This window comes from Monodelphis domestica, chromosome 5, assembly GCF_027887165.1.
Source record: "Monodelphis domestica isolate mMonDom1 chromosome 5, mMonDom1.pri, whole genome shotgun sequence".
Taxonomy (NCBI): Eukaryota; Metazoa; Chordata; class Mammalia; order Didelphimorphia; family Didelphidae; genus Monodelphis; species Monodelphis domestica.
In genome coordinates this window covers 38,309,451-38,337,409 of record NC_077231.1, presented here as the reverse complement: position 1 = coordinate 38,337,409, position 27,959 = coordinate 38,309,451, and the positions used below count along the sequence as shown (strand labels likewise).

Below are 27,959 nucleotides of genomic sequence, written 5' to 3'. Positions count from 1 at the left end.
AGAAATTGGGAAATGGGGGATGGAGGTCAGAGACTAAGGTTCTTGGAATGGGTATGTAGGATCAGTGGCACGTGGAGTGGTAAGACCTGAGTGCTCTGATGTACCTGTTTTTTAATAGGTCTGCTGTCTTAACCCTAAAAATTTATTTGCCTTCTGTGTTTTCTTCCTCCTTACCTCCTCCCACTCTCTCCTTCAAATTTTGTCCTTTTCCTGACGAGTAAGAACCGGACAGGAACAGAAGTAGCTGAACAGATTAGGATCGTGGTGGGGGAGGTAATACAGAGAAGAGCACTAAAGTGAGAGTCAGATATGACAGGGAAGGCTTGAGGGACTGGAAGATTAGGTTTGGAGGACAAAGGAAGTAGAGAATGAGAGTGGAAGAATTTCTCCGTTTTTTTCTTTGGTTTTTCTTGCCTAGTCTAATTCCTAAACTGATGAATAGGAGACAGTCAAGGACAATGATTGGACAATCATGCTGTCCTGGCCCTGACAGAAATCCATTAGAAGAAAGTCACTTAGTGAACCCTTTTGCCGAGAGGCTATATAAAGCATTTATTAAATATAGATTTTTTTTTTTTGCTTCTCTTCTTCCAGAATGTCTTTCACTTGTGTATATTTGCAATCCCAGACTATTATTCTCTCTTGAGTTTTTTTAGTGAGACTCACAGTTGCAGATTCACATTTTTCTATTCTTCTAATTATTTTTGTAGCTTAGGCCATAAATTCTACTCTCATAATTCTAATTTCTATTTTAAAACACTCAGGAACAATATGTTGTATATCAGTGTTCTTCTCAAATTCCACAGTCTTCTATCTCATCAAATACTGGATCATTTATTTTTCTTTGTTTTGCATTATTTATAAATGCCTTCTTTACTAGATCCAGAAAACATGTTTCCTTCTGCTGTTAATGTTTCCCTTACTTATCTGCTTAAGTTCAAAGTCTTTGAGTTTTCTTCTTCCTGAGATCTTTGGGAATTTCAGTGTTTTCTCCCCTTTATTTTCCTCTCTTGCTCACTTTCTGGCTCTCTCCCCTCTGATACTTATTTTCCTGGTGGGCCAGATCCTAAGATGTCTTAGCTTCTTCCTATACTGGACAATTCATGAATCACCAGCTTACTTCTCACCTCAGGTGACTTTTGGGAGGACATAATTGGCCCTAGATAGATGCTGGGCTTTTTTCTTCAAGCTTAGTAGAGTGCTGCATAGCATTACCCTCTAATCTCCCCTCCTCCAACAAATCCCATCCTGGCATCCTGTCCCACTTTCTTTTCTCTCTAGTTCTCTGGCTCAGCACTGGCTGTTCAGAGAGTTGCCATGCTGGTGTTATGGGGGTTGATGTATGTAGTTTGGTTCTCCAAGACTCCAGGAGGATAGTGGGGTGGGGTGGGGTGTGGGCTTGAGTTCTATTTCGAGCCCAGACATATATCTTGCCCCTATGCTTCTCTTCCTCTGTTTTCCTGCCGAGATCTTTTCCAGCACAGAAGCACAGTGTTGGCTGGCTGTAGTGGCCCCAGCAAGTTTCTGCAGCCTAGGCACTGGCCACAAACGTCCATAGCCTGAATCTCCATAGCACTGGGAAAGGGGAGGAGGGACTGAGATGTGAGACTGGGTTTTGTTACAAACCATATGTCAGGTCCTTGAGTACAGCCTCAGTGCTGGTATCATGGTGGGGGTTGGGGAGGTGATACTGAGTGATTTCAGGGTAGATGTCATTTTGTAGGTTTTTCAAAAAACCTTTTAGATAGAAGTTGACCTAAACCACAGAGACAGTTGAAATTGTTTTACTTTGACAAATAATTTCTGTTCTGAAGAGGTTTGGGAGGTCATGGGGATCAGTAAAAATGTCTAGTTCTCCATCTTTTTTTTTTAAACCCTCACCTTCCATCTTAGAATCAATACTGTGTATTGGTTCCAAGGCAGAAGAGTGGTAAGGGCTAGGCAATGGGGGTTAAGCGACTTGCCCAGGGTCACAAAGCTGGGAAGTATCTGAGGCCAGATTTGAACCTAGGGCCTCCTGTCTCTAGGCCTGGCTCTCAATCCACTGAGCTACCCAGCTGCCCCCCCCCCCAGTCCTCCATCTTGTTGATCATGTGACCCAGAAGTCCAACTTCACCTTGAATTTTGTTTTGTAGTTTATGTAACAATATAAAGAAAGATGGAGGATTTCCCTTGAAGAATTTACAATTTAATTGGGTATCATATATATCCAAAATATTCACCCTACATATCCAATCTATTGTTGAGTCTTATCATTTCTACTCCTCTTAATACCGCTCCTTCCTCACTCACACATTTTTCACCTCTCACTGGTCTACTACAATAGCCTTTTTGTTTTTATTCTGCCTCAAATCTCTTCCCATTCTTAATTCATCCTCTGCTCAGTTGCCAAAATCATTTTCCTAAATTGCAGGGCTGATCATATCACCCCTTTATTCAATGGCTCTCTCCTGCCTCAAAAAATAAAGCCCCACCTATTTAGCCTGGTTCTTTCCTGTCTTTTTTTTTAAACTTACCTCCATGTTACTTCTTATCCAGCTATGTACACGACCTCCCGTCTCCCCTCTGTATGTCTCTGCACTGGTTCTCTTCCATGTCTGAAATCTCTCCTTCTCCATTTCCATCCCTCAAGTTTCCTGACTTCCTCTAAGACTCAGCCTAAACTTCTGCATCCTGTTCCCCAAGATTCTAGTGGTATCCCTTTTGAAGTTACCTTCCATTTATTGTGTTCAGATGTTGCATATACCTACCTACTTATATATCCTAGGCAAATTTGAGCTCCTTGAGGGGGGAAAAAAAGGTGTGTGGTTTTTTTTTTTAACCTTTTCATGGTATCTTCAGTGCTTAGTCCAACACCTGGCATATAATAAGTGCTTTATAAATGTTTGTCAACTGACTGACAACAGTGTAGTACAGTGGCTACACTGGAGTGAATAAATAAGAAATTGACATTTAAGAAATGAAATTTCTGCTGAGGATTCAGTGGGAAGAGATGGATACTAGGGAGAAGAAATCAAGACCATTCCACAGAAGCTGAGAGCAGGCTGAGATGAAGACCAGGGATGAGAGGAAGACTAAAATGTCAAGATCAGCTCTGAATGAAAATGAATACAAAAATGGATACAAAAGGTTGGACCAGGAGATGGCCCACTAGGTTGGGCTCTTCAAGCCTGAATAAGCAGTACCTCTCTTCATTATAAACTCCTGAACTCTGGAGCCCTGAGTAGACTCTCCTGTGGAATAAGATCTCCAGAGAGGTGGCAATTGGTGCTCAGGATTCAGATAATGCCCCTTGAGAAGTGATGAAGTGACATGGGACTGAGGGATTTTTGACCTTTAAGGGACATTTTACAAGTCTTATAACACAACTCCTTCATTTTACAGCTGAGGAAAGAGGTTCCCAGAGCTGCAAGGTGATTTACATCCTCTATGGCACTGCGGAGAGTTTAATTCAGGTCTTTTGACTCCAACAAATCTAGGCTCTTTCCAATTTGCCATGCTGGGGCAATCTGGAGAAAGGAAGAGGAAAAAACATATGCAAGGGTAGCTAGGTGACTCAGTGGATAGATAGATCAGGCCTCAGACACTTCCTAGCCAGGTGACCTGGGCAAGTCACTTAACCCCAATTGCCCAACCCTTATTACTTAGCCTAGAAGTAGGCAGCAACTTCATGAATCCAGGAACGGGGCCAGAACTTTCTTAAGGACCAGAATTATTTTGTATTTGTCTGTATTGCCTCTACTGGCACAGTACCTTGAATAATGCAGATGCATAATGTTTACAAAAGGGCCTTTCTGTAAATCAAGGGGGGATGGTAAGATGGGCTAGAATCACAAAATCATTAGGGTTGAAAGGTAGCTTAGATATAAAGTATTTTGTGGTGAAACCAAGTGCCTTGTCAACTCTGAAGTACCATATTTATCATCTAGTCTAGCTACTTGTCTTCTTCCAGACACAGTTTTCCAGGTTTCTGTGACAGATGCAAAGTTATGCCCATAGTATTTATGGACATGTCACTGAGAACTAGATGGTGAGAGAAAGAACTAGGAAGACAAAGGAACAGAAAAGGCCAAAGGGTCAGAAACAAAGTCGAGAGAAGCCCCCAGCTGAAGTATTAGTCAACAAGCATTTATTTAAAAAAAAATCTTTTTAACAAGCATTTATTTAGTGCCTACAGTGTACCAGGTAGAATAGTCCTATACCAGGTGGAGACAGTCTCTGACCTCCAGAAACCCACAACCTAAAGGGAGATACTACATGCCAGGGGTTATAGACATCACAAGATACAGATAAGGTAAATTGACAGGCAACTCAGCTAGATGGGACCAAACAAAAACACTGCAGCACGGCCCTCAGCCTCTTGGATCATGAGCCTAGATTGGAGCCAGCATTCATAGCAAGGACAGCGTGAGGGAGAGTGGGGGAGAAACAATATTATCTTTCTTGTTCTCCTGAAATATTCATTTAGGGTCCCTGGTCAAGGTCATGGAGGTGCCATGATCAGAAACACACCTTTGGCTCTTTCAGAGCTATAGGATCTATGTTAACACAAGCTCGTGGACCTCATCAAATCCACCAAAAATGAGAGCAGTACCAAGACTATTACATGCTCATCCCTAAAAGTGAAGATCCTGGGATTCTAAATGTTTCAATGTCAACTTGTCCTCCCAATTTCACAAACATTGAGCCTTATGAAACAATTCATAGGTCCAGAAGGAACCTCAAGAAATGATCTAGTTGTCTAGCCCTCTCCCAGTATACAATTGTCTATTTTATTTTAAAAGAGATTTCATTACTTCTCTGAGTTGTATGTTCCCAGTGTCCCTTAGGTGGTTCTCTTGGTTGTCTAGCTTTAATTTGTGCTTCAATTTAAATTCATTTCTGCTTTCTGTTTAAGTTCATGCCCTTTAGGTATAGACTCAATCTGGAGAGAAAGTGACTCTCCATCTTCTTTCAGTCTTTACTGCCTAATCTTGCCCACTCTGGGATCTCAGCTGCCAGTCTTACTGGGTACCTCCAACTGAAGCCTTCCCTGGTTTTGGGGGGGATTATTCCCACCCCTTTTGCAACTCCTTTGCTCTTTGCCTAACTTATTCTCTGCCGTCATTGTCCTCCAGAGTTATTGCCATAACTTTCTGGTTAGGCAGTAATTGTAGAATCTGAATTACGTGCCTGTGATGTTGTCTACAACCCCTCAGGGCTTCTGGTACAGCTGAAAATTCACTTTAGGCGGAGCCTGTAACCCTATTCCTCTACTTGCTTCTGATGGATCTGGCAGCTGTTCATGGAGGGTGAGTGACATGAAACAGCCAGACTAGGCAGGGCAGGGAGGGGATTCCTGGATATTTTTAGCTAAAGATTCCAGTATCTTCAGCCCTCTTGATATTCATTCTAGAGAATTGGGGTTCAAGAGACAGAGACAGGACAATGAGGTAGTGAAACTTTTTTTTTTTAATTTTAATATTATTTTATTTGGTCGTTTTCATACATTATTCACTGGAAACAAAGATCGTTTTCTTTTCCTTCCCTCCCCCCCCCCCCCCCCCCCCCCCCCCGCCTTTCCCTCTCCCATAGCCGACGCATGATGGTAGTGAAACTTTTAAGTGACTTCCAATGGGCACTAGGTCTACGAGTGCTCCAAGCCCCACAAAGCCAGTCTACCCGAGACCTCAGCTCTCTTGTTTATTTCTTCTGCACTTGGTTCCCAGGTTGGTAGCAGGAATTAGTACAGTATTCAGAGTGCTGGAATGAGAGTTAGGAAATCAGGGTTCTGATTCCATCTATGACATAGCATACAGTGGAGCTCAAATCTTTGGATCCTCTTTGTATCTAATTCTGCCTATTTATATAACTGGTAAACCCTCACTTTCTACTCCATTGCCATGCCTCCTGCCCTCTACTGTCTCATCCCCCACTAAAAAAATCCTTTTATTCCATGGAACAGGGAAGGGGCAAGCACATATGATGAGAGAAGATACAGGATCAAAGAGAAAGGAGAAGAGATTTACTTGGGGTCATGAAATAAGTCTGAGCAGAGCCAGAATTAGATGTAACATGATCCAATTAAGGGGAAACTGGATTAGGAATTTGGGGAGATGGATTTGAGGGCCAGTTCTATTACTAATTAGTTGTGTGACCTTGAACAATTCATTCAACCTGAGTCTTTGTTTCCTCTCCTATCAAATGGGGACAGTCACTTCCTTACTTAACCTTATAGGGCTGTTATGAAGATAAAATTAGATAATGCATATGAAAATGTTTTTTTTTAAATTATAGAGTCAGGGCAGCTAGGTAAATCAGTAGATAGAGTATCAGGCCTAGAGACAGGAGGACCTGGGTTCAAATATGGCCCAGCTGTGTGACCCTGAACAAGTCACTTAACCCCAATTGTCTGGGCCTTGCTGCTCTTTTGTCTTAGAATGGATATTAAGACATAAGGTAAGGGTTTAAAAAATAAATAAAAACAAAAACTACAGAGTACTTATATAAATGCAGAATTTAAATATGAGCACCATTATTTCAAGTTTCTTTCCCTGTCTTCCATATGAGGCAATTTCCCTTCTTCTCCAATGCCCTGGTTTATAGCTCTGGCCTTGGTTCTGAAAGAAAAAGCCCTGGGCAAAGTACTCTGTGAGCAAAGTCTGATTTGAATTGGTGGGCAAGGCAAAAAGGTCAGAGTTCTGCAGGTTCCCCAGTTGAATCTGAGACCCTGAATTGCAAAATACACCCTCTTTTATAGTTTCATGTTTGTCTCCAAACTCTCTCCTTTTTAAGGAACTCCAAAGCCCCCAAAATCAGGCCTTTCTGGTCTCTGGGACCTCTGGATGACCTTCTGGTCTCCAACCTCTTCCATGAATTGGCTTGATATAAGGTACATTATAGATTCACACTCTTAGGATTAATACAGTAACTTGTTTATGATTACTATGGTAATACACACACTTAAAATTAATATAATAATACACATAGTTGAAATTATAACTTGGGTACTAGCCTGGGATTCCATTCTTAATCTGGTTCCATATACAGACTTTTGCCTGGGACTCTATTCTTACTATAAATCACACAGTTGCAAAGTTTTGAACTAAAGGGATCCTTAATCTAAAGCAAATGAGGTTCTTAATCTAATACTAATACTTAATGAAATTGCCTTTTTCTAGTTCTCAGGGTAGAAGAGTCTTTCTTCAGGATTATTCTTCCAAAGACCTTTGGGCCACAGGCCCCCTCAGACTCTTAAGATTGGGCTTTACAAAGAACTGCTCCCTAAATGCCCCTAAACTCTAAAACAGGCTAAGCCAAGAGCCCAGGAAGTACTCATGCCAAGGATCAGCTACCTGGGCAGTTTTCCAACCCAAACTGAAGGCTTGGCAGTCTGCATGGGCTCTAACCTCTCTTCTCAGGGGCTAGGTGCCATTACTATTACTTGGAGGAGGGGAGAAAGCAAACTAGGTAGCAGAAAGGAGCTGATAGTGCTTATACTCTATGATGAAGAGGCTTTGATGTTTGGCTGCAGCTGTGTGTATGACAGGCCCAGTTTATTGGTTCATTTGGTGAAAAAAGGGCCAGGGAGAAAGAGCTAGACCTCGATGGTACTAATATAGGTTGCTCTTCAGAGGCTGCATTGTAGCATGTTTCACTACCTAGGAAGTGAGGGAGGACAATTGCTGGGCCTGGCAGCAACCCTGAATCAGCCCCCAAAGAGGAAGGCTCTTTAAGTGGGACAAAGCCAGGGAAGAAGGAAGCAGCACCTTAGTTTCTGCCAGAGTTATGCCTTCCTGGAGATTCCTTTTGCCTCTCTGATACCCAGTACTTTTTCTAGTATTTACATAATGTTTTTAAAGTTTCCAACCTCAAGCTCCAGGATGGAACTGCACTCTAGCCCTCCTCACAGGAAGTCCTGAGAACTCCAGAAGCTATTCTCTACCTCACTTCCTGCATCTCACATGTGCCAATGGTGGCTCAAGCTTGACTTAGGACCGCCCAGAGGTCTGTCCTTTTATTGCACGTGTCTGTTGAAGGCCATTTTCTCAAATATTAAATGTTGAGTTTAAGGCAGATCTTTCAAAATCTTGTTACACTGAGTAGGGTGGAGAATGTGGGTTTCCAAGACCTGATTCTGTTATTCCAAGTATCTTTATTGTTATTGATCAGGAAATAGCTAAATCAGATTTTCTAAAGAATGGTCTGATTAGGGTGGAGTAGTTTTGAAATTCACACAAGGTGCTTGAATCCCTAAAACAACCCATTTTATAGATGAGGGAATTAAGGCTGAGAGATTAAAATTGCCCAAAGTCACATAGCTAATAAATATTAGTCAAGATTTGAACTCTTCTTGACTTCAAACCCAGAAAATATTCATTATACTACCTAACTGGTGGTCAGGTATCTTTGGAATCTTGAACTTTCCTAAGGCATGGAATCTCAGGGAATAGGGAAGGTGGGAGAAGATGACTTTCTGGTTTGAGAGGAGTTAGGAGGAGATTTGGACTGGAATGCATCTGGAAAGATTGAGAAGGCCCCTCTCTACTTTATCCTCCACCATGAGACCAGGGGCCACTGCTCAGGAGGATCTGTCATCTCATGAAAAAGCCACATGTCACCATCTTGGCTGAACAAGTTTTGGATTAGGAGTGAGGAGACCTGGGCTTTAATTGCTGCTTTGACATTCCGAGTCTCTTTTCTCCTTCATAAAAATGACAAGGAAGTTGTTCAAGGTGATCTCAAAGGTCGCTTGTAGCTCTAACAGTCTGTGAGACTATAATGTTTGACTTCATTCATTCTGTTTCAGAAAGGGTTTGAATGAGCTTCATTCTTTGAGTTTAGGCAGTCCCTTTCCTTCTTTTTATCCTCACTTTCCTCCATTAAATGAAAGCATTGGCATAGATGATGTTTAAAGGTCCTTCTAGTTCAAATTTTATATTTCATGGGGAGAGGAGTAGCTTTGACTTCTCTTTATCCGACACCTCCAACCCACCATAATCAAGTGTTTTTGGAAAGCAGTTGTAAGGAAACACCTAACTTTAGCTCCTGGTTCCCAAGAACAATTATTTTATATAGGAAGTTCCCAGCTGACTTGATTCCTTGGGGAGAAGTGTGAGATGGGCAGCCTCTCAGCACTGATCTCGTGGTGTCCAAGGATTTCTGTCTTTCCTCACAGGGCAATGTTCAACCCCCCCTTCTGAGCTTTAGGGCATGTTCCATGTCACTTCCTTTGGATTTCTGTCCAGGTACCTCCTCTGCATCAGGGCCAGTGAATCATTCAAGAGTTTAAAGAAATAGTCATTTCACTAAAAGTATATTCCATGCTGCTTCTCAGTCAATAGAAGCAGTTCCCAAGTAAGTTAAATGTAGTTCAGGGGTGACAAAAACAAATAACAATTTATTCCATGAGGTGACAAAAACAGTCAGCAAGGGGGTTCCCTGAGGTTTCAGGAACTCCCCACCAAAAGCCTAAAATCTTTTCTATTCTTCTTTTCCAAAGGGCATATGTATGGCTGGCACCCAGCTCAGTCCACCTGAGGGCGAGGTTAACCTGAACTTCTCCAACTCTGCAGCATAACACTCCTTATTCAAAAGAGCCCCCAGCTGGTAGTTGGTGTCTAGTACCAATAGGGTGGTTTGAAGTGCTTGCCCAAGATGTAACATTTCCAGTAAGGGCTTTGCTCAGCCCTTTGTCAGCTAGGTGACACCGTAGATGGAATATGGGATCTTGTACCAGGAATATTCCTCTTCCTGCTTTCAAATCTGACCTCAGACACTTATTAGTTGTGTGACCCTGGAAAAAATCACTTGGTCTTGTTTGCTTCAGATTCCTCATCTGTAAACTGAGCTGGAGAAGGAAATGGCAAACTATTTCAGTATCTTTGCCAAGAAAACCCTAATGGGGTCATGAAGAATCAGATACAATTGAAAAACAACAAAAATATTTGGCCAAGTTCCTGTCCTCTAAACTGTTCTAGACCTGGAGTTCTACATTGGTTCTTACTTTGTTTGTCCATGCTATACCCTTTCTAATCCACTAAGTGCTTTGCTATGATGCCAACCTTGTTTTCCTTTTTAAAAAAATGCATCCAAAAGTCTTCTGAAAAGTTCCCAGAGCATGTTCCCTCCCTTAATGAGTATTGTTGAGTTTTCAGGCTTCCTGCTTGAGTTTGTGGTATCATGAGGTTTAGGCCCTTATTCTTCTCTAGATGGACTAACATGAGTTGTTATCAAGATGTATAGATATCTCTGTCGGACCTTTATCTTCTAGTTAGACTAAGGTACTGTGGTTCTTTGTCATAAGGGGAATTTAAACAGTGTTCAGAGTTCACTGGCAGCTTCCAGCTATTGGTGCTGGAGAAAATCCTGAGTTGTGTGTGGTTCCCCTGGTGTTTCTTAGTAGTAGATAATCTCTCTTCTGACCGTATCATGGCCCTCTTGATTGCTTTCCCCTCCACTCAACATAAGGACTTAGTTCTAAATGACCTTGACTTGTCACAGTCACTGGTATGGCATCTGACTCCTTGAGCATCACATTGGATCTACACTGCTAATCAAGTGACAAGAATGGCTCACCAAGGTAAAACTATGGAATGTAGCTCATCTCCCATGATGCTTATGGAACATCAATAGAATATTCTTTGAAAACAAACGAAAGTAATACCCTGAAATGGTGACCTTTTTTTTTTTTCCAGGGTAGTTGCTGTACAAACCTCATAGTTTGGGTCATCCCATCCCTCAGGAAACTAACTGTTAAAGAAGGCTAAAAATGCTCAGATTTAGAGAGGGGAAGTAGACAGAAAGTTGAACGTGTAGGAGAAAGAGGACCAGATATTTTATAAAGAGGTTTAAGGAAGGGGTGGATCTCTAATGACTTTGAAATGAGGGAGGGAGAAATGGATTGTTCTCTTGGGTTTAGATGAAGATGGCATTCCAATTCAGGGAATACAGCCTGAAGGAAGATATCACCTTCCTTTTTCTGGAAGCTGGATGAGCTTCAATCCCTTCTCCAAGCCCCTCTTGCAATCCTTTTATTCGATTTTTTCTTGATATTCTTCCTTCTCTACACAGGTATGAATGCTGCTGTCCGAGCTGTGGTGCGTGTTGGGATCTATACTGGAGCAAAGGTTTTCTTTGTCCATGAGGTAGGTTATCTGTTCCCCACTATTCTCTTCTGGCCTCAGCTTTATGTTCTCTACCTCATATTACTAATGTTGGAGCAAAAATTACGGAGTTTCTCTGTTCTACCTTCCCTCCTTCAAAAGTTACAGGGCCCTCCCAGATTCATCTTATTTTTTCTTGCTAATTTAGGTGTCATAAGGAAGAGAAATGGACTTCTGGACAAACTTACCATTATTACTTGACCAAAATTTCCATTCTTTTTCACCTGCCATCAATAAGACTGTCCCCGACTTAGCACTCCTATTTCTCTTTCACACTTTCCTTCTCAGTGGACCTCAGTCACTCTAATGACATTGCTTAACTTAGAAGGTAGAGACCCCATGTTTGCTGGCATCTCCATATGCCTGGTCCTTGCTTCCTCATTACAGGAAACAGATAGAAGAATTGAGATGAGATGGTCAGTAACATGATAAGTTGTGTGTATCTAGGAACAGAATTAAGGCAGCCAATTCTGAAATAAGACTTTTCCCCAGGAAGGAAGAAATGTTACTGGCTATTTCTCCAACTTCTGTAGCTTCCCAAGGCATTAGTCTCTCGTTTTCAGCTACCTTCTTAGTTCCTTCTCTATTAGTTCTCCCTCACTTGCTTTTTAATGGGTCCGTGGTCTATCTAGTCTTCCATTCCTTCTTCAGAACATGTTTCCTTCTCTCTATTCCTCTAATTGTCTAGGGTGAGTCCTGGTTACCCATCTTCATTGAAAACTGCCAAATAAGGGATGAGGTAATAGATTAAGGTTGGAAAGATAGGATTTGCTTAATAAGTATGATAGAATCTTGATCAGCGAGTGAGTAAGGTTGGAGCATCCCCTTTTTTAAAAACTTTTAAAACCCTTTGTGTGTGTGTATGTATGTGTGTGTGTGAAGCATCCTCTTCTTGAGAAAGAAGGAAAGAACAGAGATGCTCCCCAGTCTGCATGGACTGAGGGCAAGAGCAGTTTTACCCCTAGTCAGGAACTAAATGCAATAATAAAAGAATCCACAGAAACTGGTGATTTCTTGTGAGCTGGAAAAGTGGGCTTGCATCTCAGTAATTAAGTACTTAATTAAGAACTTGGAACTAACCCTAGCTCTTTCCCAATGATTCATTTTTAGCCTTGGAAGTTAAAGGAAAAACGAAGCAAGAGTTGCATGTACATACAGTGTAGGGCAATGGAAAAAATGCTGGAGTCAGAGTCAAGGAACACGGGTCTTTGCTTTTTACTATCCTTGTGACTTTGGGCAAGTTGCTTAAATTCTCTGAGCCTCAGTTTTCCTAATGGGTAAGATGAAGGGATTGGACTAAATGACCTTGGAGGTGCCCCTGGGTTCTAAATCTGTGATCCTCTGTGTTCTACAGGGTTATCAAGGTCTAGTGGATGGCGGAGAAAACATCAAGGAGGCCGACTGGGAAAGTGTTTCCATGATTGTACAGCTGGTATGTTCTGGGAGACCTGGAACCAAAGTTTCCTTAGTCCCTGGCTCACTGCACTTTGGTTTGAGCCTCTGTGCTTTCAGGTTCTATCACCTGGTGGTTAGATATGGAGGATTTCAAGGACAGGAGGAGCAGCATTTTCTATTTGTTTTTTATACTTTGGAAGTTCATTTTGTTTTTCTGGTGTGAGTTTGGTCATGAGACAATCCCTAAGATAGTTTGATCTTTCTGGAAAAGGTCATAGACAGGAATCTGGGAGCCGACATATAAACAGATTCTGTTTGGGGATTGTCGAGAAGGTCTGGGCCCAAAAATAAACTGATTGGAGAGTAGGAGTTAGATCCAGCATCGCAGCCAGAGCCTGCCAACTAGCCATGTGATAGAGATTAGGTTTCAGGGAAGAAAGTTTGGAGCAGGGTGAAGGGAGATTAGGAGGCATTACAAGGTAATAGCTCAGGCAGCCTTGCAAAGAACTTCCAAAAATTGACTAGGTTTCAAAATAATAATAATAATAATAGTCACACTCCTATTACTTTCTGAATGGCCTCTACTCCGATTACTGCCTCTCCTGGTCATGGTAGGTATATCCCTCCCTTACCCTCTTCACTCATGTATTTATTGAGATCCAGAAGAGCAATACTATGCATTCCCATGTTGTGAACCATAGAAATAGTAATGATAACTTACATTTATTGGCACTCTAATGTCTATAAAATAAATACTATCTTCATCACAACCCTGTGAGGTAGACTTCACTAGTCCAATTATTCTCAATCTAAAGCTGAAGAAACTGGGCCCCAGAGAAACTAATAGGTCATCCAGCTAGAGTGTCCCAGTCAGAGCTGAAGAAAGCAACGGGTAGCATTGCACACTTACCTCCTATTTCTGTAGAAAGGAGGGGGCAGTATTAGCATACTTAATTAAGCCCCTCTCCAGGGCTTGGTGCCAGCTTTGGCTATTCTTAGGGTTCTCCCAGATGGCTTTCTTCTGTAAAACACTCTTGAGGATGGAGCAACACTAAAAATGCTGACAGAAGTGCCGCCTCAGAATTGATGGAGCCCTTGGCAATTCTATACATAATACATGCCTATATTCTCCCCAGAAGCATCTGTGGTATCCTGCGGGTCCAAGAGAGTTTCTTGGGGCCAGAGGTATCTTTCTTCCTGCCTGAGCCTGAACACTTTAGCTCCTGTTACTAGTGCCTAGTACTTTACAAGTACCCACCAATCTAAAGGAGAAATGAGGAACAGAATTAGGTCCCAACGGGGAAGTAGTAGAAAGGGAGAGCTCACAGCAGAGTAAGAAAAAACCTGAAATTCCAACAACAGTAACCATCACCTAGTTTAGGTCCAATCCCACAATACCAAGTTACTAAGAAAAATCTGCTACTCCCTCCGCATTGCCTTAGGAAGAAAGACCACAGGTCAAAAGGCTATTTGGGAGGAGGAATCAACTTTTTGATTAAGACCTCGACCAGGGGACAAGCCCAATGATGTCTTCCTAGCACCAGCATGTACACACATACATGAAGAGATTCAAATGAATAATTTAACAAGCCTTTATTAAGTACCTACAATGGAAAATGAAATAGCCCTTGATCTTTAGGAGCTTATATTCTACTGGAGGGATACGACGCACATGAAGGAAAATAAATATTGAAAAAGTGCCAAGTAATTTCATGGCTCAACAGCACTAACAACTGGGCAAATCAGGAAAGGCTCCTTGTAGGAAGCAACACTTAAGCAGAGCATTGAGGGAAACTGGGTAGAGAATGAAGGAGGTTCAAGAAACTGAGCCAAGCAGGGAGAGCAACCTATGCTTGAAGGCAGCAGATAAAATATTGTATTTGGGGAGCAGCAGCTACATCTGGAAACACTGGCAGGAGCAAGATAATGAAGCACTTTAAATGCCAAAGAAGCTCTCTTGCTCGGGGGTTCTTAATCTTTTGTCCTATCTTGATATGGCAATCTGATAAAGCCTATGGACTCCTCAGAATCATTTTTTAAAATCTATAAAATAAAATACTTTTGATTACAAAGGAAACCAATCATATTGAAATATAGTTTTCAAAATATTTCTTTAAAAAAAAAACAAGCTCACAGAATTCAGGTTAAGGACCCTTGCCCTAGAGGAGGTTCTAGAGGAAGTTCTGGAGAACTTTGAGAACTCCCTGAGGAGGACAGTAACAGGATCAGAAAGATGGTGAGAGACTCAGAGATGGGAGGTGGCCACCAGTCACTGTAGGCACTGAAAAGTTGGGTATAGAGCTGGCCCAGTATGCTAAACTTAAACTTAGCAATATCATCTAGGAGTCTAACTAATGATCCTCCCTGCAGGGAGGCACAGTGATAGGCAGTGCCCGGTGCAAAGATTTCCTACAACGTCCAGGCAGACTTCAAGCTGCCTGCAACCTTGTGAAACTTGGGATCACCAATCTATGTGTCATCGGCGGTGATGGCAGCCTCACTGGAGCAGACACTTTCCGGGCTGAATGGAGTAGCCTGTTGGATGAGTTACAGAAAAATGGTGAGAAACCCCTGCCCTAGTCTAGGGCCACTCTCTCTTCTCTATGCTGTTTCCCAGCACCCACCCAGACACCAGCCTCCAATTCTTTAAGCACTTCTTAAGAATTAAATTTTGTAGGTGGAAAGGTATTGCCTAGCAGTTGTTCAATCATGTCCTCCTTCACAGTTTTCTTGGCAAAGATACTGGAATGGTTTGCCATTTCCTTTTCCAATGTATTCCCATTTTACAGATGAGTAACTTAGGCAAATAGGGGTTAAAAGTGACTCTCCCAGGATCTAGTAAGTGCCTGAGGCCAGATTTGGATGGAGATCTTCCCCATTCCCATTATTGTCTAGTAAGTAGTAAGGAAGAGTTAATGTTTCCTTCTGTACCCTGCCCTTTTCTACTGTCTGCTTTTTCACCGCACACTCTTTGGGCTGTGGTTCCTTCCCTTTTCATTCTGTATTCTACAAGTCTCAGTAGCTAATGTATAACTGTGGTTTTTGGTCTGCTACCCACATGGAAGGCAAGATCACAGAAGAAGAGGCTGAAAGGTCCAGCTACCTGAATATTGTGGGCTTGGTTGGCTCCATTGACAATGACTTCTGTGGCACAGACATGACCATTGGTACTGATTCTGCCCTACACCGTATTATAGAGATTGTGGATGCTATCACCACCACAGCCCAAAGGTAGGAGAAGACCAAAGAGCTGGGAGGTGTGGCAAGGTGGAGGGTTGGAACAGGCTGGTTACCTGGGATATAAGGACTGTGATGACTTTAATGACCACCTTCAGAGCCTGGGATTGTTTTTGGTCTAAGAACTGTACTAAAACGGCCTAGCTTGACCTGTTTCACTAAAAGCAAGCTTAGCACTTTGGCACTGAATTCAGGACTTCAAGGCTATACTTTGAATATTGAGCAGCCTTGGAGTTCCCAAAGCCAATGTGAATCCTGCCAGGATTGAATACAGAGCTAAGACAGTTCTGAAAAGCCCTCCCCTTACTTCACCCCACCAAAGTAGATTTTGTTTCTCTGTCTGGAGGTTCTAAAAGATTCAAGTTCATTCCAACCCTTCTCTTTCTTCCTTTCCCCCCTCACTGATCTGAAGTATAATGGGTTATGCATTATGTATTAGAACTGACTCTTCTTCCCCACTATTCTTCCTCAGGCCTAGGAAGGACACTTTAGTACCAAAGGGTGCTTTCACTGAAATAAAGTGGCTTCCTGAAATTTTGCCTTAATTTCAATCTGGATCCCTGGGTTTGATGCAATAGGGCCCCAGAGGGCAGGCTGGAGAGCTTACTGGTAATATCCAGGTTGTGGTGATCAAAATGCCTGATCTCCCATGTTCATCTTTTGCAGTCACCAGAGGACTTTTGTTTTGGAGGTGATGGGACGGCACTGTGGGTAAGCACTCCATCCTAATCCGTTCCCCCCCATAGACTCAGTTCTCTGCACTACCTTCTCATTCCCATGTATAACAGAATAACCACTGTAGCTCCTACCTTCTAGAGTGGCTGTAGTGGACAGAGATTAGACAGACACTCCTTTAATCTAAAGAATTCCAGAAGCCTGCTACTCAGGACCTCATCTTCCTGTTCTCCTGCCTACACCTACAAGCACTGAGGTTGGAGGGTCTTGGTGATTGGAGAACATTTCCCTGGATATTCCTGTGGAGATGAAATTAGATAGAAGGTGCCCTCAGTCTTACCACCCCCGATTATCCAGATCACACATCTCACCAGTGTAGGGTGGATGATGGATTACAGTATGGGGGGTTGTCTGCAGAGGACAGAGAATTTGTACCTGGGATGGAATGCACTCACATCTGTGGTGCAGGATTTTGGCTGGTGGAGACAGTGATGGAGTGAGGCTTCTTTGGTTCTCCTACAGATATCTCGCCCTGATCACCTCTATTGCCTGTGGTGCTGACTGGGTTTTTGTTCCTGAGTGTCCACCAGATGATGATTGGGAGGATCACCTTTGCCGCCGGCTCACTGAGGTAAAAGCTACCCATCAGTCTCTCTATATATTTATCTTTGTCACTCTTCAATCTTGTTCTGCTGACCTCCTCCCATCCCACTAACTATCTCCTTTTCTTGGCAGACGAGGTGCCGGGGTTCCCGTCTCAACATCATCATTGTGGCAGAAGGAGCAATTGATAAGCAAGGAAAACCCATCACTTCTGAGGGCATCAAGAATGTTAGTGGCTGGAGGCAGAGTCCCCAGTTAATACATCTTCATACCTCATTCCTTGGAGATCTAAGAATTCTCTGGGATTCTTTGTGTCTCTCTCTATCTCCAAATCCTTCATTCCTTCCCTTTTCCTTCTTGTCACTCTCTTATACCTATGCTTCTGTCTTATCAATTTCCCTTTGCCTACTTATCCTTGATCCCTTTTATGCTTAGTTCCCTTATCCCTTGAGGATATGAATAGCTTCTTTGCATTATGTAATCCCATAGTATGCTCTTCTGCCCTCTCAGTCTCCAGAAGAACTCAGTGCTTTCCTCATCTTTCCTCGTTTCTCTAAATGTTTCTCTAAAATGTTTGATTATTGTAAGAAGCAGATTTCATCCCATCCCAAGTCTTTCTGTGACTGCTCCCTTTCTCACTTGATGTCTCTTACCTCTATTCTTTTTCCCTCACTACAGCTGGTGATGAAGCGTTTGGGCTATGATACACGTGTCACTGTTCTTGGTCATGTGCAACGGGGTGGTACACCCTCAGCCTTTGACCGAATTCTGGTAAGAACCCTGGGGTTTTCCTGTCCTTTCCCTCTAAGGGCCTTGCTTTTGTTGTCTTTCTTCTTTAAGACCCTCCCTCCCAACCTCGACCCTCTTCCATCTTCCATTGGTCCAAGCATGAGGTAAATAGACAAGGAGCAATCATTTTTGCCACTAACAAATTTCCCTATGCTAAAGAGAGGCAGCCTGAATGTCTCAGATCTGTGGGCCTCTCCATCTAACACATCCTTCCTAAACATAGTCCCTACAATTCCTGGCCCTGGTAGTGCTTACTGAGGAGAAGTGATAGACATCTGTACCAGGCCACTGGCAAAGCTTTTTGCTGTGCAAGTATCCAGGGGAATCCCCCAACCATCAATGGTAGCCTTCTGCTGTTCTTCCCACTACTTCTGGGTAGAGAGAACCTACTCCTGCTTATAAACATACGAGGATTCTTTTCTACAGTTCTTGGGATAGAGATCGAACGACCTGCCTAATCCTAATCATATGACTCTGAAACTCTGACAACCTTTCTAATATCTAACCTCAACCTTTCTTTTTGTTTTTTTCCTATCGTTTTTTTCCCCCTCTTGTCTGCAGTTAGCCCCAGAGAAGTGGTACCCCTCCTCCACTGTTTCTATCAAAGCTACTTAGTTTAGGCTTCATCTTTTCTGTCATATTGCACTAAGATCAGACACAGTTCTAAGAGAGACTCTCTATCTCCTAGTCAGGGTGGCATTGCTGATCTTTAGCTGTATGGTAGATGATGAGACAGATGATGATGAATTCAAGACCCCAGATCTCCAACCTGGGATATAAATATGGTTTGGAAGGAGTTGGGGGGAAGAACCCTACCTTTTGATTATGGTTGCTCTCTGTGGTTCTCACAGGGTAGCAGGATGGGGATGGAAGCTGTGATGGCATTATTGGAGGGAACACCAGACACCCCTGCTTGTGTAGTAACCCTTTCTGGGAACCAGGCTGTGCGACTACCACTCATGGAATGTGTCCAGGTGGTGAGTATATCCTCCAAATCCCAATCCCAACAGACCCATGTCTGAACCTGGAGCTCATGGAGTTTTAGGCAGAAACCCTAGCAACCTTTGGGGGAAGGTAGTCATAGCTTTTATCCCCTGGCTGTAGGACTGAGAGATCATGAGCATTAGGATTGAGGCACAAATGCTTGGGTGGGATTCTCAGCACCAGTCTAGGTGCTCCTCTCAAGGCCTTTGTTCCTCTCAGCCCTAGGACTTCCAGGGATGAGCAAGAGATATAGGCAATGCTAGGAATTTTTCTCATGTTCTGTCTGATTTGGGGAATACTACATTAGTGAAGCTGGGATGTTGAAAAGTTGAGGAATATGTCACATTTTAGGGGTAGGATGTGCTCTGGTATACCGACCCTTTTCCTAATTCTGGTTAACTCAGTGATAAAAAAAATCTTCCTTTTTATCACACAAAAAATTGAAAAAGTGAGGCCCTATTTGAGGCTTCCTCAAAGGGGAAGAGATTCTCTGAGTATGTAAATCCAGGTATGTGGTATGTAAATTCAGATTCCAGTTCTAAAGCAGTGACTGTGGCCCTGTTCTTCCTTCAGACCAAAGATGTGACTAAGGCAATGCAAAATAAGAAGTTTGAGGAAGCCATGAAGCTGAGAGGCAGGTAAGAGAGTTTTTTGGGAACTATGGAAGGACAAAGATTAGATTCCAGAACAACTTGACAGAAGATATGAGCTTCCTATTCTTCCTCATCCTGTTTGCTCCAGTTTCTTCTTTCAAGATGACTACAGTATAAGCAGGAGACCTTGTCCAACCTAGAAACTGTGGAAACATGTATTTATACCTGGAAAGTCATCCAGGCCATTTTACTTTGAATTTCAACAATAATAAATGATTTTCCCAAGGTTCCAGAAGTCAGGTCCTCTGACACCAAATCCGTTGTTCATTTTTGGTCTACCACAGTGCTTTCTAATGAATTCTCTGGTCACTAGGTTTTCCAAGACAGTTTTAGAATAGGAGAAATAACCTTAAAGTCTCTTCCTGAGGCAGTTGGTCAAAGTGATGGGTCCCCCAAGGCTGTTAGCAAGAGAACTGACATCATGACTTTTTCTGCTTCCTCTGCCTGTTCTCCTTTCAGGAGCTTCCAGAACAATTGGGATGTATACAAGACGCTAGCTCACATCAAACCTCCAGTGGTCAGCCAGGTAGTAACAGACCCACCAACCCAATTTCTCCATTCAGCTTCTTCTCATGATTTCCTGTAGGCTTATCACAATTCCCAAAGCCCCTTCCCTGTCTCTCATCCCCAGTCTCCCAGGTGCTTTCACCACAGCTTCCAGGTTGCCCCACCCATGTATCCTCTGGAATATTTCCCTCTCCCAGGTTCCCCATGATCCAGTCACATATATTAGTCCCTTCCCTTTGACTTGATTGTCTTTATTTCTCTGCTTCTCCCCACAGAATTCTTTCTCAAGGAGCCTCTTTTTAGTGACCCTTAGCCTTGGGCTGGGGAGGCAAGGGACCATGGTTAGGGAAAGGGGTGCTAGAGGAAAGGATTTCTGTATGTCTCTTTTTACTCTTGCCTAGAAAAGAGTAGAAAATTTAACAGGTCCTTAGGTCCTTCTAATAGGGTTTCTCAGGAGACAACTAGGTGTCTCAGAACCAAGTCGAGATATGGGAGATGAGGGTGGGGGGGGTGCTGGGTTCAGATCTGGCTTCAGACACTTCCTAGCTGTGTGACCCTGGGCAAATCACTTAACCCCTATTACTTACTTTAAGCCCTTACTTCTCTTCTGCCTTGGAACCAATAAAGTATTGATTCTAAGGTGGAAGGTAAGGTTTAAAAAAATAAATAAGTGGGTTTCTCATTTATTATATGATGGTGATAATTGTTGATAATGATCTTTAAGATCCTGGGACAGCAGTGGGAAGAAGGTATTACAACATGTCCCGATGGGGCAGATTACCAAAGATCTTCACACTCCCCTCTAACTACCTTTAATGATTCCTTCACTCACTCTCTTTTTCTCCCTCTCTCTTCTCCCCGTTATCCCTCCCACCAGGGTTTGAATGTAGTGGCTGTGATGAATGTAGGAGCCCCAGCTGCAGGTATGAATGCAGCTGTCCGTTCTGCTGTGAGAATTGGGCTGATCCAGGGCAGCAAAGTGCTGGTTATACATGACGGCTTCGAGGGGCTGGCCAAGGGTCAGGTATGGGGGAATAAGATTTAGAGATGAGGGCACAGATTTGGGGATCCAAAAAAGAGGGATAGGGGAATTGAGTAGGTATGAGGGAGTGAAATTTCCCTTTCCACAAGTTCAAACAGCTCTGGCGGGGAGGGGAGGAATGAGTCACCTGTGCAAGTAGGTGGGTTAGGGTTAAGGTTGGGGTTGGTGAGAAGGAGATACTCCAAAAGGTGGGTAAAAGTCCTTCTGAAAATGAGGGAAACCAGAAAATACCAATCTGGGTTTAGTATGTCCATTTTGCTTGTTCCCCCCCCCCCCCTTTTTTTTTAAATCAGCGCTGAGTGTCTTTCCTTTGTAGATTGAAGAAGTTGGCTGGACCTATGTTGGAGGCTGGACTGGGCAAGGTGGCTCTAAACTTGGAACAAAGAGGTGAGTAGGAATTATTAGAATCTTTCAGACTAAGCCATTGGAGCTTTGTTGCTTCAAACTCTTGGACTTAATCATTAACAGGGTGCCCACTGGGAAGTGGGCACCATCTTACTGAGTCCCAACTCTAGATCTTTCTGCCTTTGAGCCTTCCATCATTCAAATTCAGAGGCACTGCAAGGAAGGCAGACATTGACCAGAAACTTTGTCATTTGTACAACTACGAGACCTTTTTATTGGGAGGGGCTGCCTCTAGATTTTCTTTTCTCCTTACCTGAAGCTCATTGCATCTCCTAGGACTCTGCCCAAGAAGCTCTTTAAGGAGATTGGTGCTAACATCACCAAATTTAAAATCCAGGGCCTGGTCATCATTGGGGGCTTTGAGGTGAGAAAAAACCCTACCTTGAATTCTTTCACTCCATTTTTCCACCTTCCTTCTAACCCTTTCCTTTGTACTATGGCCATTCCTTTTGACAGTGAACTTTGCTCCTTCCTTCTATCCATTTCTTTCATACTCTTTCTCTCCCAGGCTTACACTGGAGCTCTGGAATTGATGGAGGGCCGAGGACAGTTTGAGGAGCTCTGCATCCCATACGTAGTCATTCCTGCTACTGTCTCCAACAATGTCCCTGGTTCTGACTTCAGCATTGGGGCTGATACAGCACTCAATGCCATCTGCATGGTAAGGACTCCACAGCCACCTCCTATGTTGTTTGCCAGCCCAAAGGCCCCATCAGTATGAGTGGGGTATATTCTTGGGGGAAGGAGGAAAGTAAACAAGGGGCAAATTTTATTTTATTGAACCAACCAGATGGCAGAACTTTGTAAGTATTTCTGTTTCTTCAGTCAGTAGAGAGCTCATTCTATCTGCATGCATAATGTCCATTCTCCTCCCCCACTGATATTTATGCCCCCTTAGTAGTCTGAAGATGGCTTAGTCCTGACCCCACACCAAATGTCTCTTCATGGCTGAGCTCAAACAGTAGAACCTCTTTCTTCACAGCAAAAGGAAGAGAAGCTACAGAATTTCCATTACAGGAGATTGGTTCTTGTGGATTGGGGGAGATATTTAATCCCACTAGATAGCAGAAGACTAAATTTGATGATTTGCCAGAGGTACCTGCAGTCTAGGGAGGGTATAACTTGTAAAATGTCCTGTTTTGAATTTGTGTTAAAGAGTTGGAGGAGCCACAGGAATTTCTAACCATTTTCTACCCCTTTTCTCAGACTTGTGACCGACTCAAGCAATCAGCAGAAGGCACCAAGCGACGTGTGTTCATCATTGAGACCATGGGTGGTTACTGTGGCTACCTGGCTACCATGGCAGGCCTAGCAGCTGGGGCTGATGCTGCTTACATCTTTGAAGAGCCCTTCAATATCCATGACTTGCAGGTGGGACCCTGAGTTAGGATTTGGACAGCAAGTCCACACCTACCCAATGTCTGATCACATTGATACTCCACTCCACCTATCAGGGAACCTAAAAAGCATCCAGAGTTCAAGACTAACAACTGATTAGTTGATCTGTGTGGAATTCAGCAGAAAGCCTAGAAGGAGGGTGCTAATCTCCAGTTAGGAGTCTTTTCAAGTATCCACCTGATGGATCAAAACACATCATAGAAACAATTACTGATTTCATTCAAGAGAATGACAATAAGATATCAAAATCTATGGGACATAGCCAAAGCAGTACTCGGGAAAATTTATATCTCTGAGTGCCTACCTTAACAAAGGACGGAGATCAATGAATTGGGCTTGCAACTTAAAAAATTAGAAAAAGAACAAATTAAAAATCCCCAGGTAAAAATGAAATTGGAAATCCTAAAAATTAAGGGAGAAATTAATAAAATTGAAAGTAAAAGAACTATTGAACTAAATAAGACTAGGAGCTGGTACTTTGAAAAAACAAATAAAATATATAAAATACTGGTTAATCTAATCAAAAAAAGAAAGAAGAGAATCAGATTAACAGGATCAAAAATGAAAAAGGGTGATCTCACCTCTAATGAAGAGGAAATTAATACAATTGTTAAGAATTACTTTTCCCAATTACATGGCAAAAAATATGTCAATCTAGGTGAAATGGGTGAATATTTACAAAAACATAAAATGCCTAGATTAACAAAAGAGGAAATAAAATACTTAAATAACCCCATCTCAGAAAAAAAGAAATTGAACAAACCATCAAGGAACTCCCTAAGAAAAAATCCCCAGGGCCAGATGAATTCACAAGTGAATTCTATCAAACATTCACTACACAAACCATTTGACAAAATAAACAAAGAAGGAATATTACCAAAATCTTTTTATGACACAAATATGGTACTGATTCCCAAGCCAGGAAGACCAAAAACAGAGAAAGAAAACTACCGACCAATCTCCTTAATGAATATAGATGCAAAAATCTTAAATAGAATACTAGCAAAGAGACTACATCAAGTGATCATGAGAGTTATTCACTATGACCAGGTGGGATTTATACCAGGAATGCAAGACTAGTTTAACATTAGGAAAACCATCCATTTAATTGATCATAACAATAACCAAACTAACTGAAATCACATGATTATTTCAATAGATGCAGAAAAAGCCTTTACAACACTCATTCCTATTAAAAACACTAGGAAGTATAGGAATAGAAGGACCTTCCCTCAAAATGATAAACAGTATTTATTTTAAACCATCAGCAAGTATCATCTGCAATGGGGATAAGTTAGAGGCCTTCCTAATAAGATCAGAAGTAAAGCAAGGATACCCATTATCACCACTATTATTTTATATTGTATTAGAAATGCTAGAAGTAGCAATTAGAGAAGAAAAAGAAATTGAAGGGATTAAAGCAGGCAATGAGGAAACTTAATTATCACTCTTTGCAGATGATATGATACTTAGAGAATCCTAGAAAATCAACTAAAAAGCTAGTAGAAACAATAATTTTAGGAAAGTTGTAGGAAACAAAATAAACCCACATAAATCATCAGCATTTCTATATATTTCCAACAAAACTCAAGTAACTCACCTGAGTGGCCCCCTTCTCCATGTTACACAGCTGAGCCATCACCTTTTTGAAATGAAGCTCTGACTCTCACTTTACATGTGGGAAGTATGAGACTGAGAAAAAGAAAGTAACTTACTGTTTATTATCTTCCCTTGATTACTCTTGGATGCCAGTTGTGCTCCACTTCTTTCCATATTGAGGAAGTGAAGGGACTATGAAACAGTTAGATGGAAACTTGTTAGAGAAGGAAATCACCAGATCCCTTAGAGAGGAAGGTGGGCATCTGGGACAGGCAGAGTTACTTACTCTTTTCCAACACCCAAACCCAAAGCAAACAGCACCTTGGTTTCCCATTTGATGGATAAATGCATCTCACATGGTCTCTAGCATACTAACATCCACACAATAACACTTTAATTAGGTCCACCAAAATATTTAAATGTATTTAGCCTAAATGGGGAATAGAAACTTGAGTTATGCCTTCTATCCCAGAGTCTTCCTTTCCCAGTTCTCATTGTTAAATATGAGCTCCTGGCCTGACCTGGAATGACATGAAGCACAGCATGGATCTTTCAATTCAATTTACAACCAGCTTTCCACTATGTTGGCTTTTTCCTATAGAGGACCCTACTGTGACAGAAATGGAGAATTGCCCACCATTGTAGTGCCCTACCCTGCCCCCACCTTCACCCTCTTTTCTAACTGAGCTCAGAAACTACTATTATTCTGCTTATTCAGGCAAATGTTGAGCATCTGGTGCAAAAGATGAAGACAACAGTGAAGCGGGGATTGATCGTAAGGTATTTCTTGCCCCCATATCTTATTCTTCCTCCAAAGAACAGAAAAAGTCAGGATTTAGGATCAGCCTGGGTAGAGGGCCTGTAGTTAGGAAAATGTTTAATAACAGGATGTAAGGAAGGGAAAGAGAAGCCCTATCATCCTGGCCAGGCACTGAGGGAGGAAAGGAAGGGAAAAAGGAGGGGAAGCACAGAGTTCACAAGACATAAATGGGGGAGGAAATGGGCAAGTTTGAATGGCGGTTGCTAGATCCTAGTCTCTGCTCAGCAGGAATGAGAAGTGCAATGAAAATTATACCACTGATTTTATCTTCAACCTGTACTCAGAGGAAGGAAAAGGCATCTTTGATAGCAGGAAGAATGTGCTGGGCCACATGCAGCAGGTAGGAGAATTCATGCATGGCCCCAGTCTTCTCCATCCCAGCCCCTGCCATTGATGTTCTTAACCTTCTACCCCCCCTTTAAGCCTTTGACCTTGCTCCATAGTGCAGGAAAAGCCAGACACTCCTCTTAAAGTCTAACCTCCTAGGACACCCCCTTCTCTCACTTTGTGTGGCCCTCTCCTAAGATCTACTAGTTTCTTTCCCCCACTCTTTTTGGTGTTAAGCCAAGAAATAGAAGACCTTATAGGTGGGGTTTCAAGGAATGGGTCTTTTACCTCTCCCTGAACCAAAAGCACAATGAAGGAATAATATATTGGAAACGTAACTTTACTATCAGTATAGTTCATTCTTAGTACTTTTTTCACAGTCCTGTGAAGCAAAATAGTGCAAATATTTCCCCCATTTTACAAATGAAGAAACTGAGATTTAAGAAGGTTAAGTGACTAGGCCATGGTCACACAACAAGAGTAAGAACCAGGTTTTCCAACTGCCTAGTACACTACTCATTCTACTATATCATCTACTGATTCATTTCAAATTCTTTCCTCCTAGGCAATAAACATAGGGCAGGCTGAGAACCTTGGTGGGAGATAATTAAAAAGGAGGAAGGGGGCACATGAAAATTGTGTTATAGGAACAGGAGGGGAAAGCAAAGTGCCACAAATGGGTCAGTTTTGCCTCTTTCGTACTTTTGCCTAGGGTTGACCCTGTCCCTTACCCATCTTCTGTCTTTCCTAAAAGCTTGATAGCTTCTTTCTTGAGACAGTTGCAAATGCAATTAGTCTAACCAATAAGGAAAGGGCAAGGGCCCTGCTCTGATTGGCATTCTCACAGTAAGCTGATGGACTTAGCACAGAACCAGTTAGCCAAACAATACCAGAGAAAAGGCTCCCCTGCCTGACATCTTTACCTCAACAGACCAAACGTCCAGACTGCTGAGGTACTTGAGAACCTGAGCCCTTGTATGTCTTTCTTAGTTCAATAGGTATTCAAATAATTTCCCTGGATCCTCTTTTCTCATCTTATAGGCAGTTCAAAATTTATTTCTCTTAATCCTAATCCATGGGTCTTTTTCCTGAACAACTTCTCCCTGTACTCTTTTTAGGGTGGAAGTCCAAGTCCATTTGACAGAAACTTTGCCACTAAGATGGGAGCCAAGGCTATGGGCTGGATAGCAACAAAAATCAAAGACAGTACTCGTAATGGTAGGTGACACTAAATAGGAAGGCCTTGTAACCTGACCCAGCAACTGAGGCCAGGCCTGCCCTTTCCAGGGTGAGAATCCTATTGACAAGCTCTTATTGCAGGGCGTGTTTTTGCCAATTCACCTGATTCAGCATGTGTACTGGGGATGCGTAAGAGAGCCTTAGTTTTCCAACCACTGTCTGATCTAAAAGAAGAAACAGACTTTGAGTGAGTACCTTCACCAGGTCCAAAGACACTTTTCCTTCTATCTCCCCAGCCTCCACCTCTCTTCCTTGAGAATGCTTAGTCTCCTTTACCAAATTCCCTTCCAAACTGTTCTCTTCTGCCTGACTTAACTCCTAGACCCCCTAGATTTGTTATTTGCAGGTGCTTGGAGGCTGCCAGGCAACCTTATCTTATTCTCCTACAGGCACAGGATCCCTAAGGAGCAATGGTGGATGAAGATTCGGCCTCTCCTCAAAATCCTGGCCAAATATGATACTGACCTGGACACTTCAGACCATGCCCACTTGGAACATGTCATGCGCATGCGTGTGTCTGTGGACCCTACAAACCCCTGAGTGGATAGGGAAAGGAGCTGGAAGTATTCAGCTCATTCTCTGGCTAATCTATGTCTAGACTCCTTATCCTTGAATTCTCAGTGTTTTAGTTCCTCATTAAATTTTACCTCATCCTATAAGTGACTGAAGCCACAAACAAGTGGCTCAATCAAGAGATAGAGGCAAAGGCAAGTTGGGTAGCTTCTACCCCACTTTTATCTGTTGCTTCACACAGGTTTCCTTGCCAGATTTCAATCACTCGGTTATCAATTTCCTAAGAACAAGTTTTATTTATTTCCCTGTTTGTAATATGAACAAAATCATTGTGGTTTCCATCTTGCTTCTGTTGCAGTGGCAAATGCTGTAGGTACAGTAATAAATGCCAGTGTCATTGTGGTTTTGGCTCACTTTAGGCTATCTTATGTTATGACAGTACTAGCTACTTGTCTCCCTCATTCTCACAGAACATTTACACGTTGGAGGGGTAAGACTACTGCCCATCACCCTCAGGCCTTCCCTTTTCCAAATTCTAATAATCTCTCAAAAGGCCTACAAGATTGCATAAAGGTCACAGAACTCCGAACAACTGGGGGATCAGGGTACTTGCTTTGGGTCACCCACAC

The 27,959-nt window shown here is 42.5% G+C and overlaps 1 protein-coding gene across 4 annotated transcripts in view; it reads left to right on the top strand.

Annotated features, from left to right (window-relative positions):
* PFKM (phosphofructokinase, muscle) overlaps positions 1-27,732 on the top strand; it is a 53,847-nt gene extending 26,115 nt beyond the window's left edge. For all 4 annotated transcript variants that reach the window (XM_056798370.1, XM_056798368.1, XM_056798369.1 and 1 more), the window contains exons 3-23: positions 11,053-11,126; positions 12,499-12,576; positions 14,910-15,099; positions 15,605-15,770; positions 16,443-16,487; positions 16,974-17,082; positions 17,187-17,282; positions 17,733-17,825; positions 18,695-18,820; positions 19,401-19,465; positions 19,940-20,006; positions 20,865-21,011; positions 21,346-21,416; positions 21,711-21,798; positions 21,943-22,095; positions 22,641-22,805; positions 25,150-25,211; positions 25,480-25,591; positions 26,697-26,796; positions 26,899-27,004; positions 27,207-27,732. In XM_056798370.1, coding sequence (XP_056654348.1) covers positions 11,053-11,126; positions 12,499-12,576; positions 14,910-15,099; positions 15,605-15,770; positions 16,443-16,487; positions 16,974-17,082; positions 17,187-17,282; positions 17,733-17,825; positions 18,695-18,820; positions 19,401-19,465; positions 19,940-20,006; positions 20,865-21,011; positions 21,346-21,416; positions 21,711-21,798; positions 21,943-22,095; positions 22,641-22,805; positions 25,150-25,211; positions 25,480-25,591; positions 26,697-26,796; positions 26,899-27,004; positions 27,207-27,357 — 2,264 coding nt within the window. In that variant the 3' untranslated portion in view covers positions 27,358-27,732. The remainder of the gene's footprint in view (positions 1-11,052; positions 11,127-12,498; positions 12,577-14,909; positions 15,100-15,604; positions 15,771-16,442; positions 16,488-16,973; positions 17,083-17,186; positions 17,283-17,732; positions 17,826-18,694; positions 18,821-19,400; positions 19,466-19,939; positions 20,007-20,864; positions 21,012-21,345; positions 21,417-21,710; positions 21,799-21,942; positions 22,096-22,640; positions 22,806-25,149; positions 25,212-25,479; positions 25,592-26,696; positions 26,797-26,898; positions 27,005-27,206) is intronic.
* Positions 27,733-27,959: the final 227 nt, after the last annotated feature.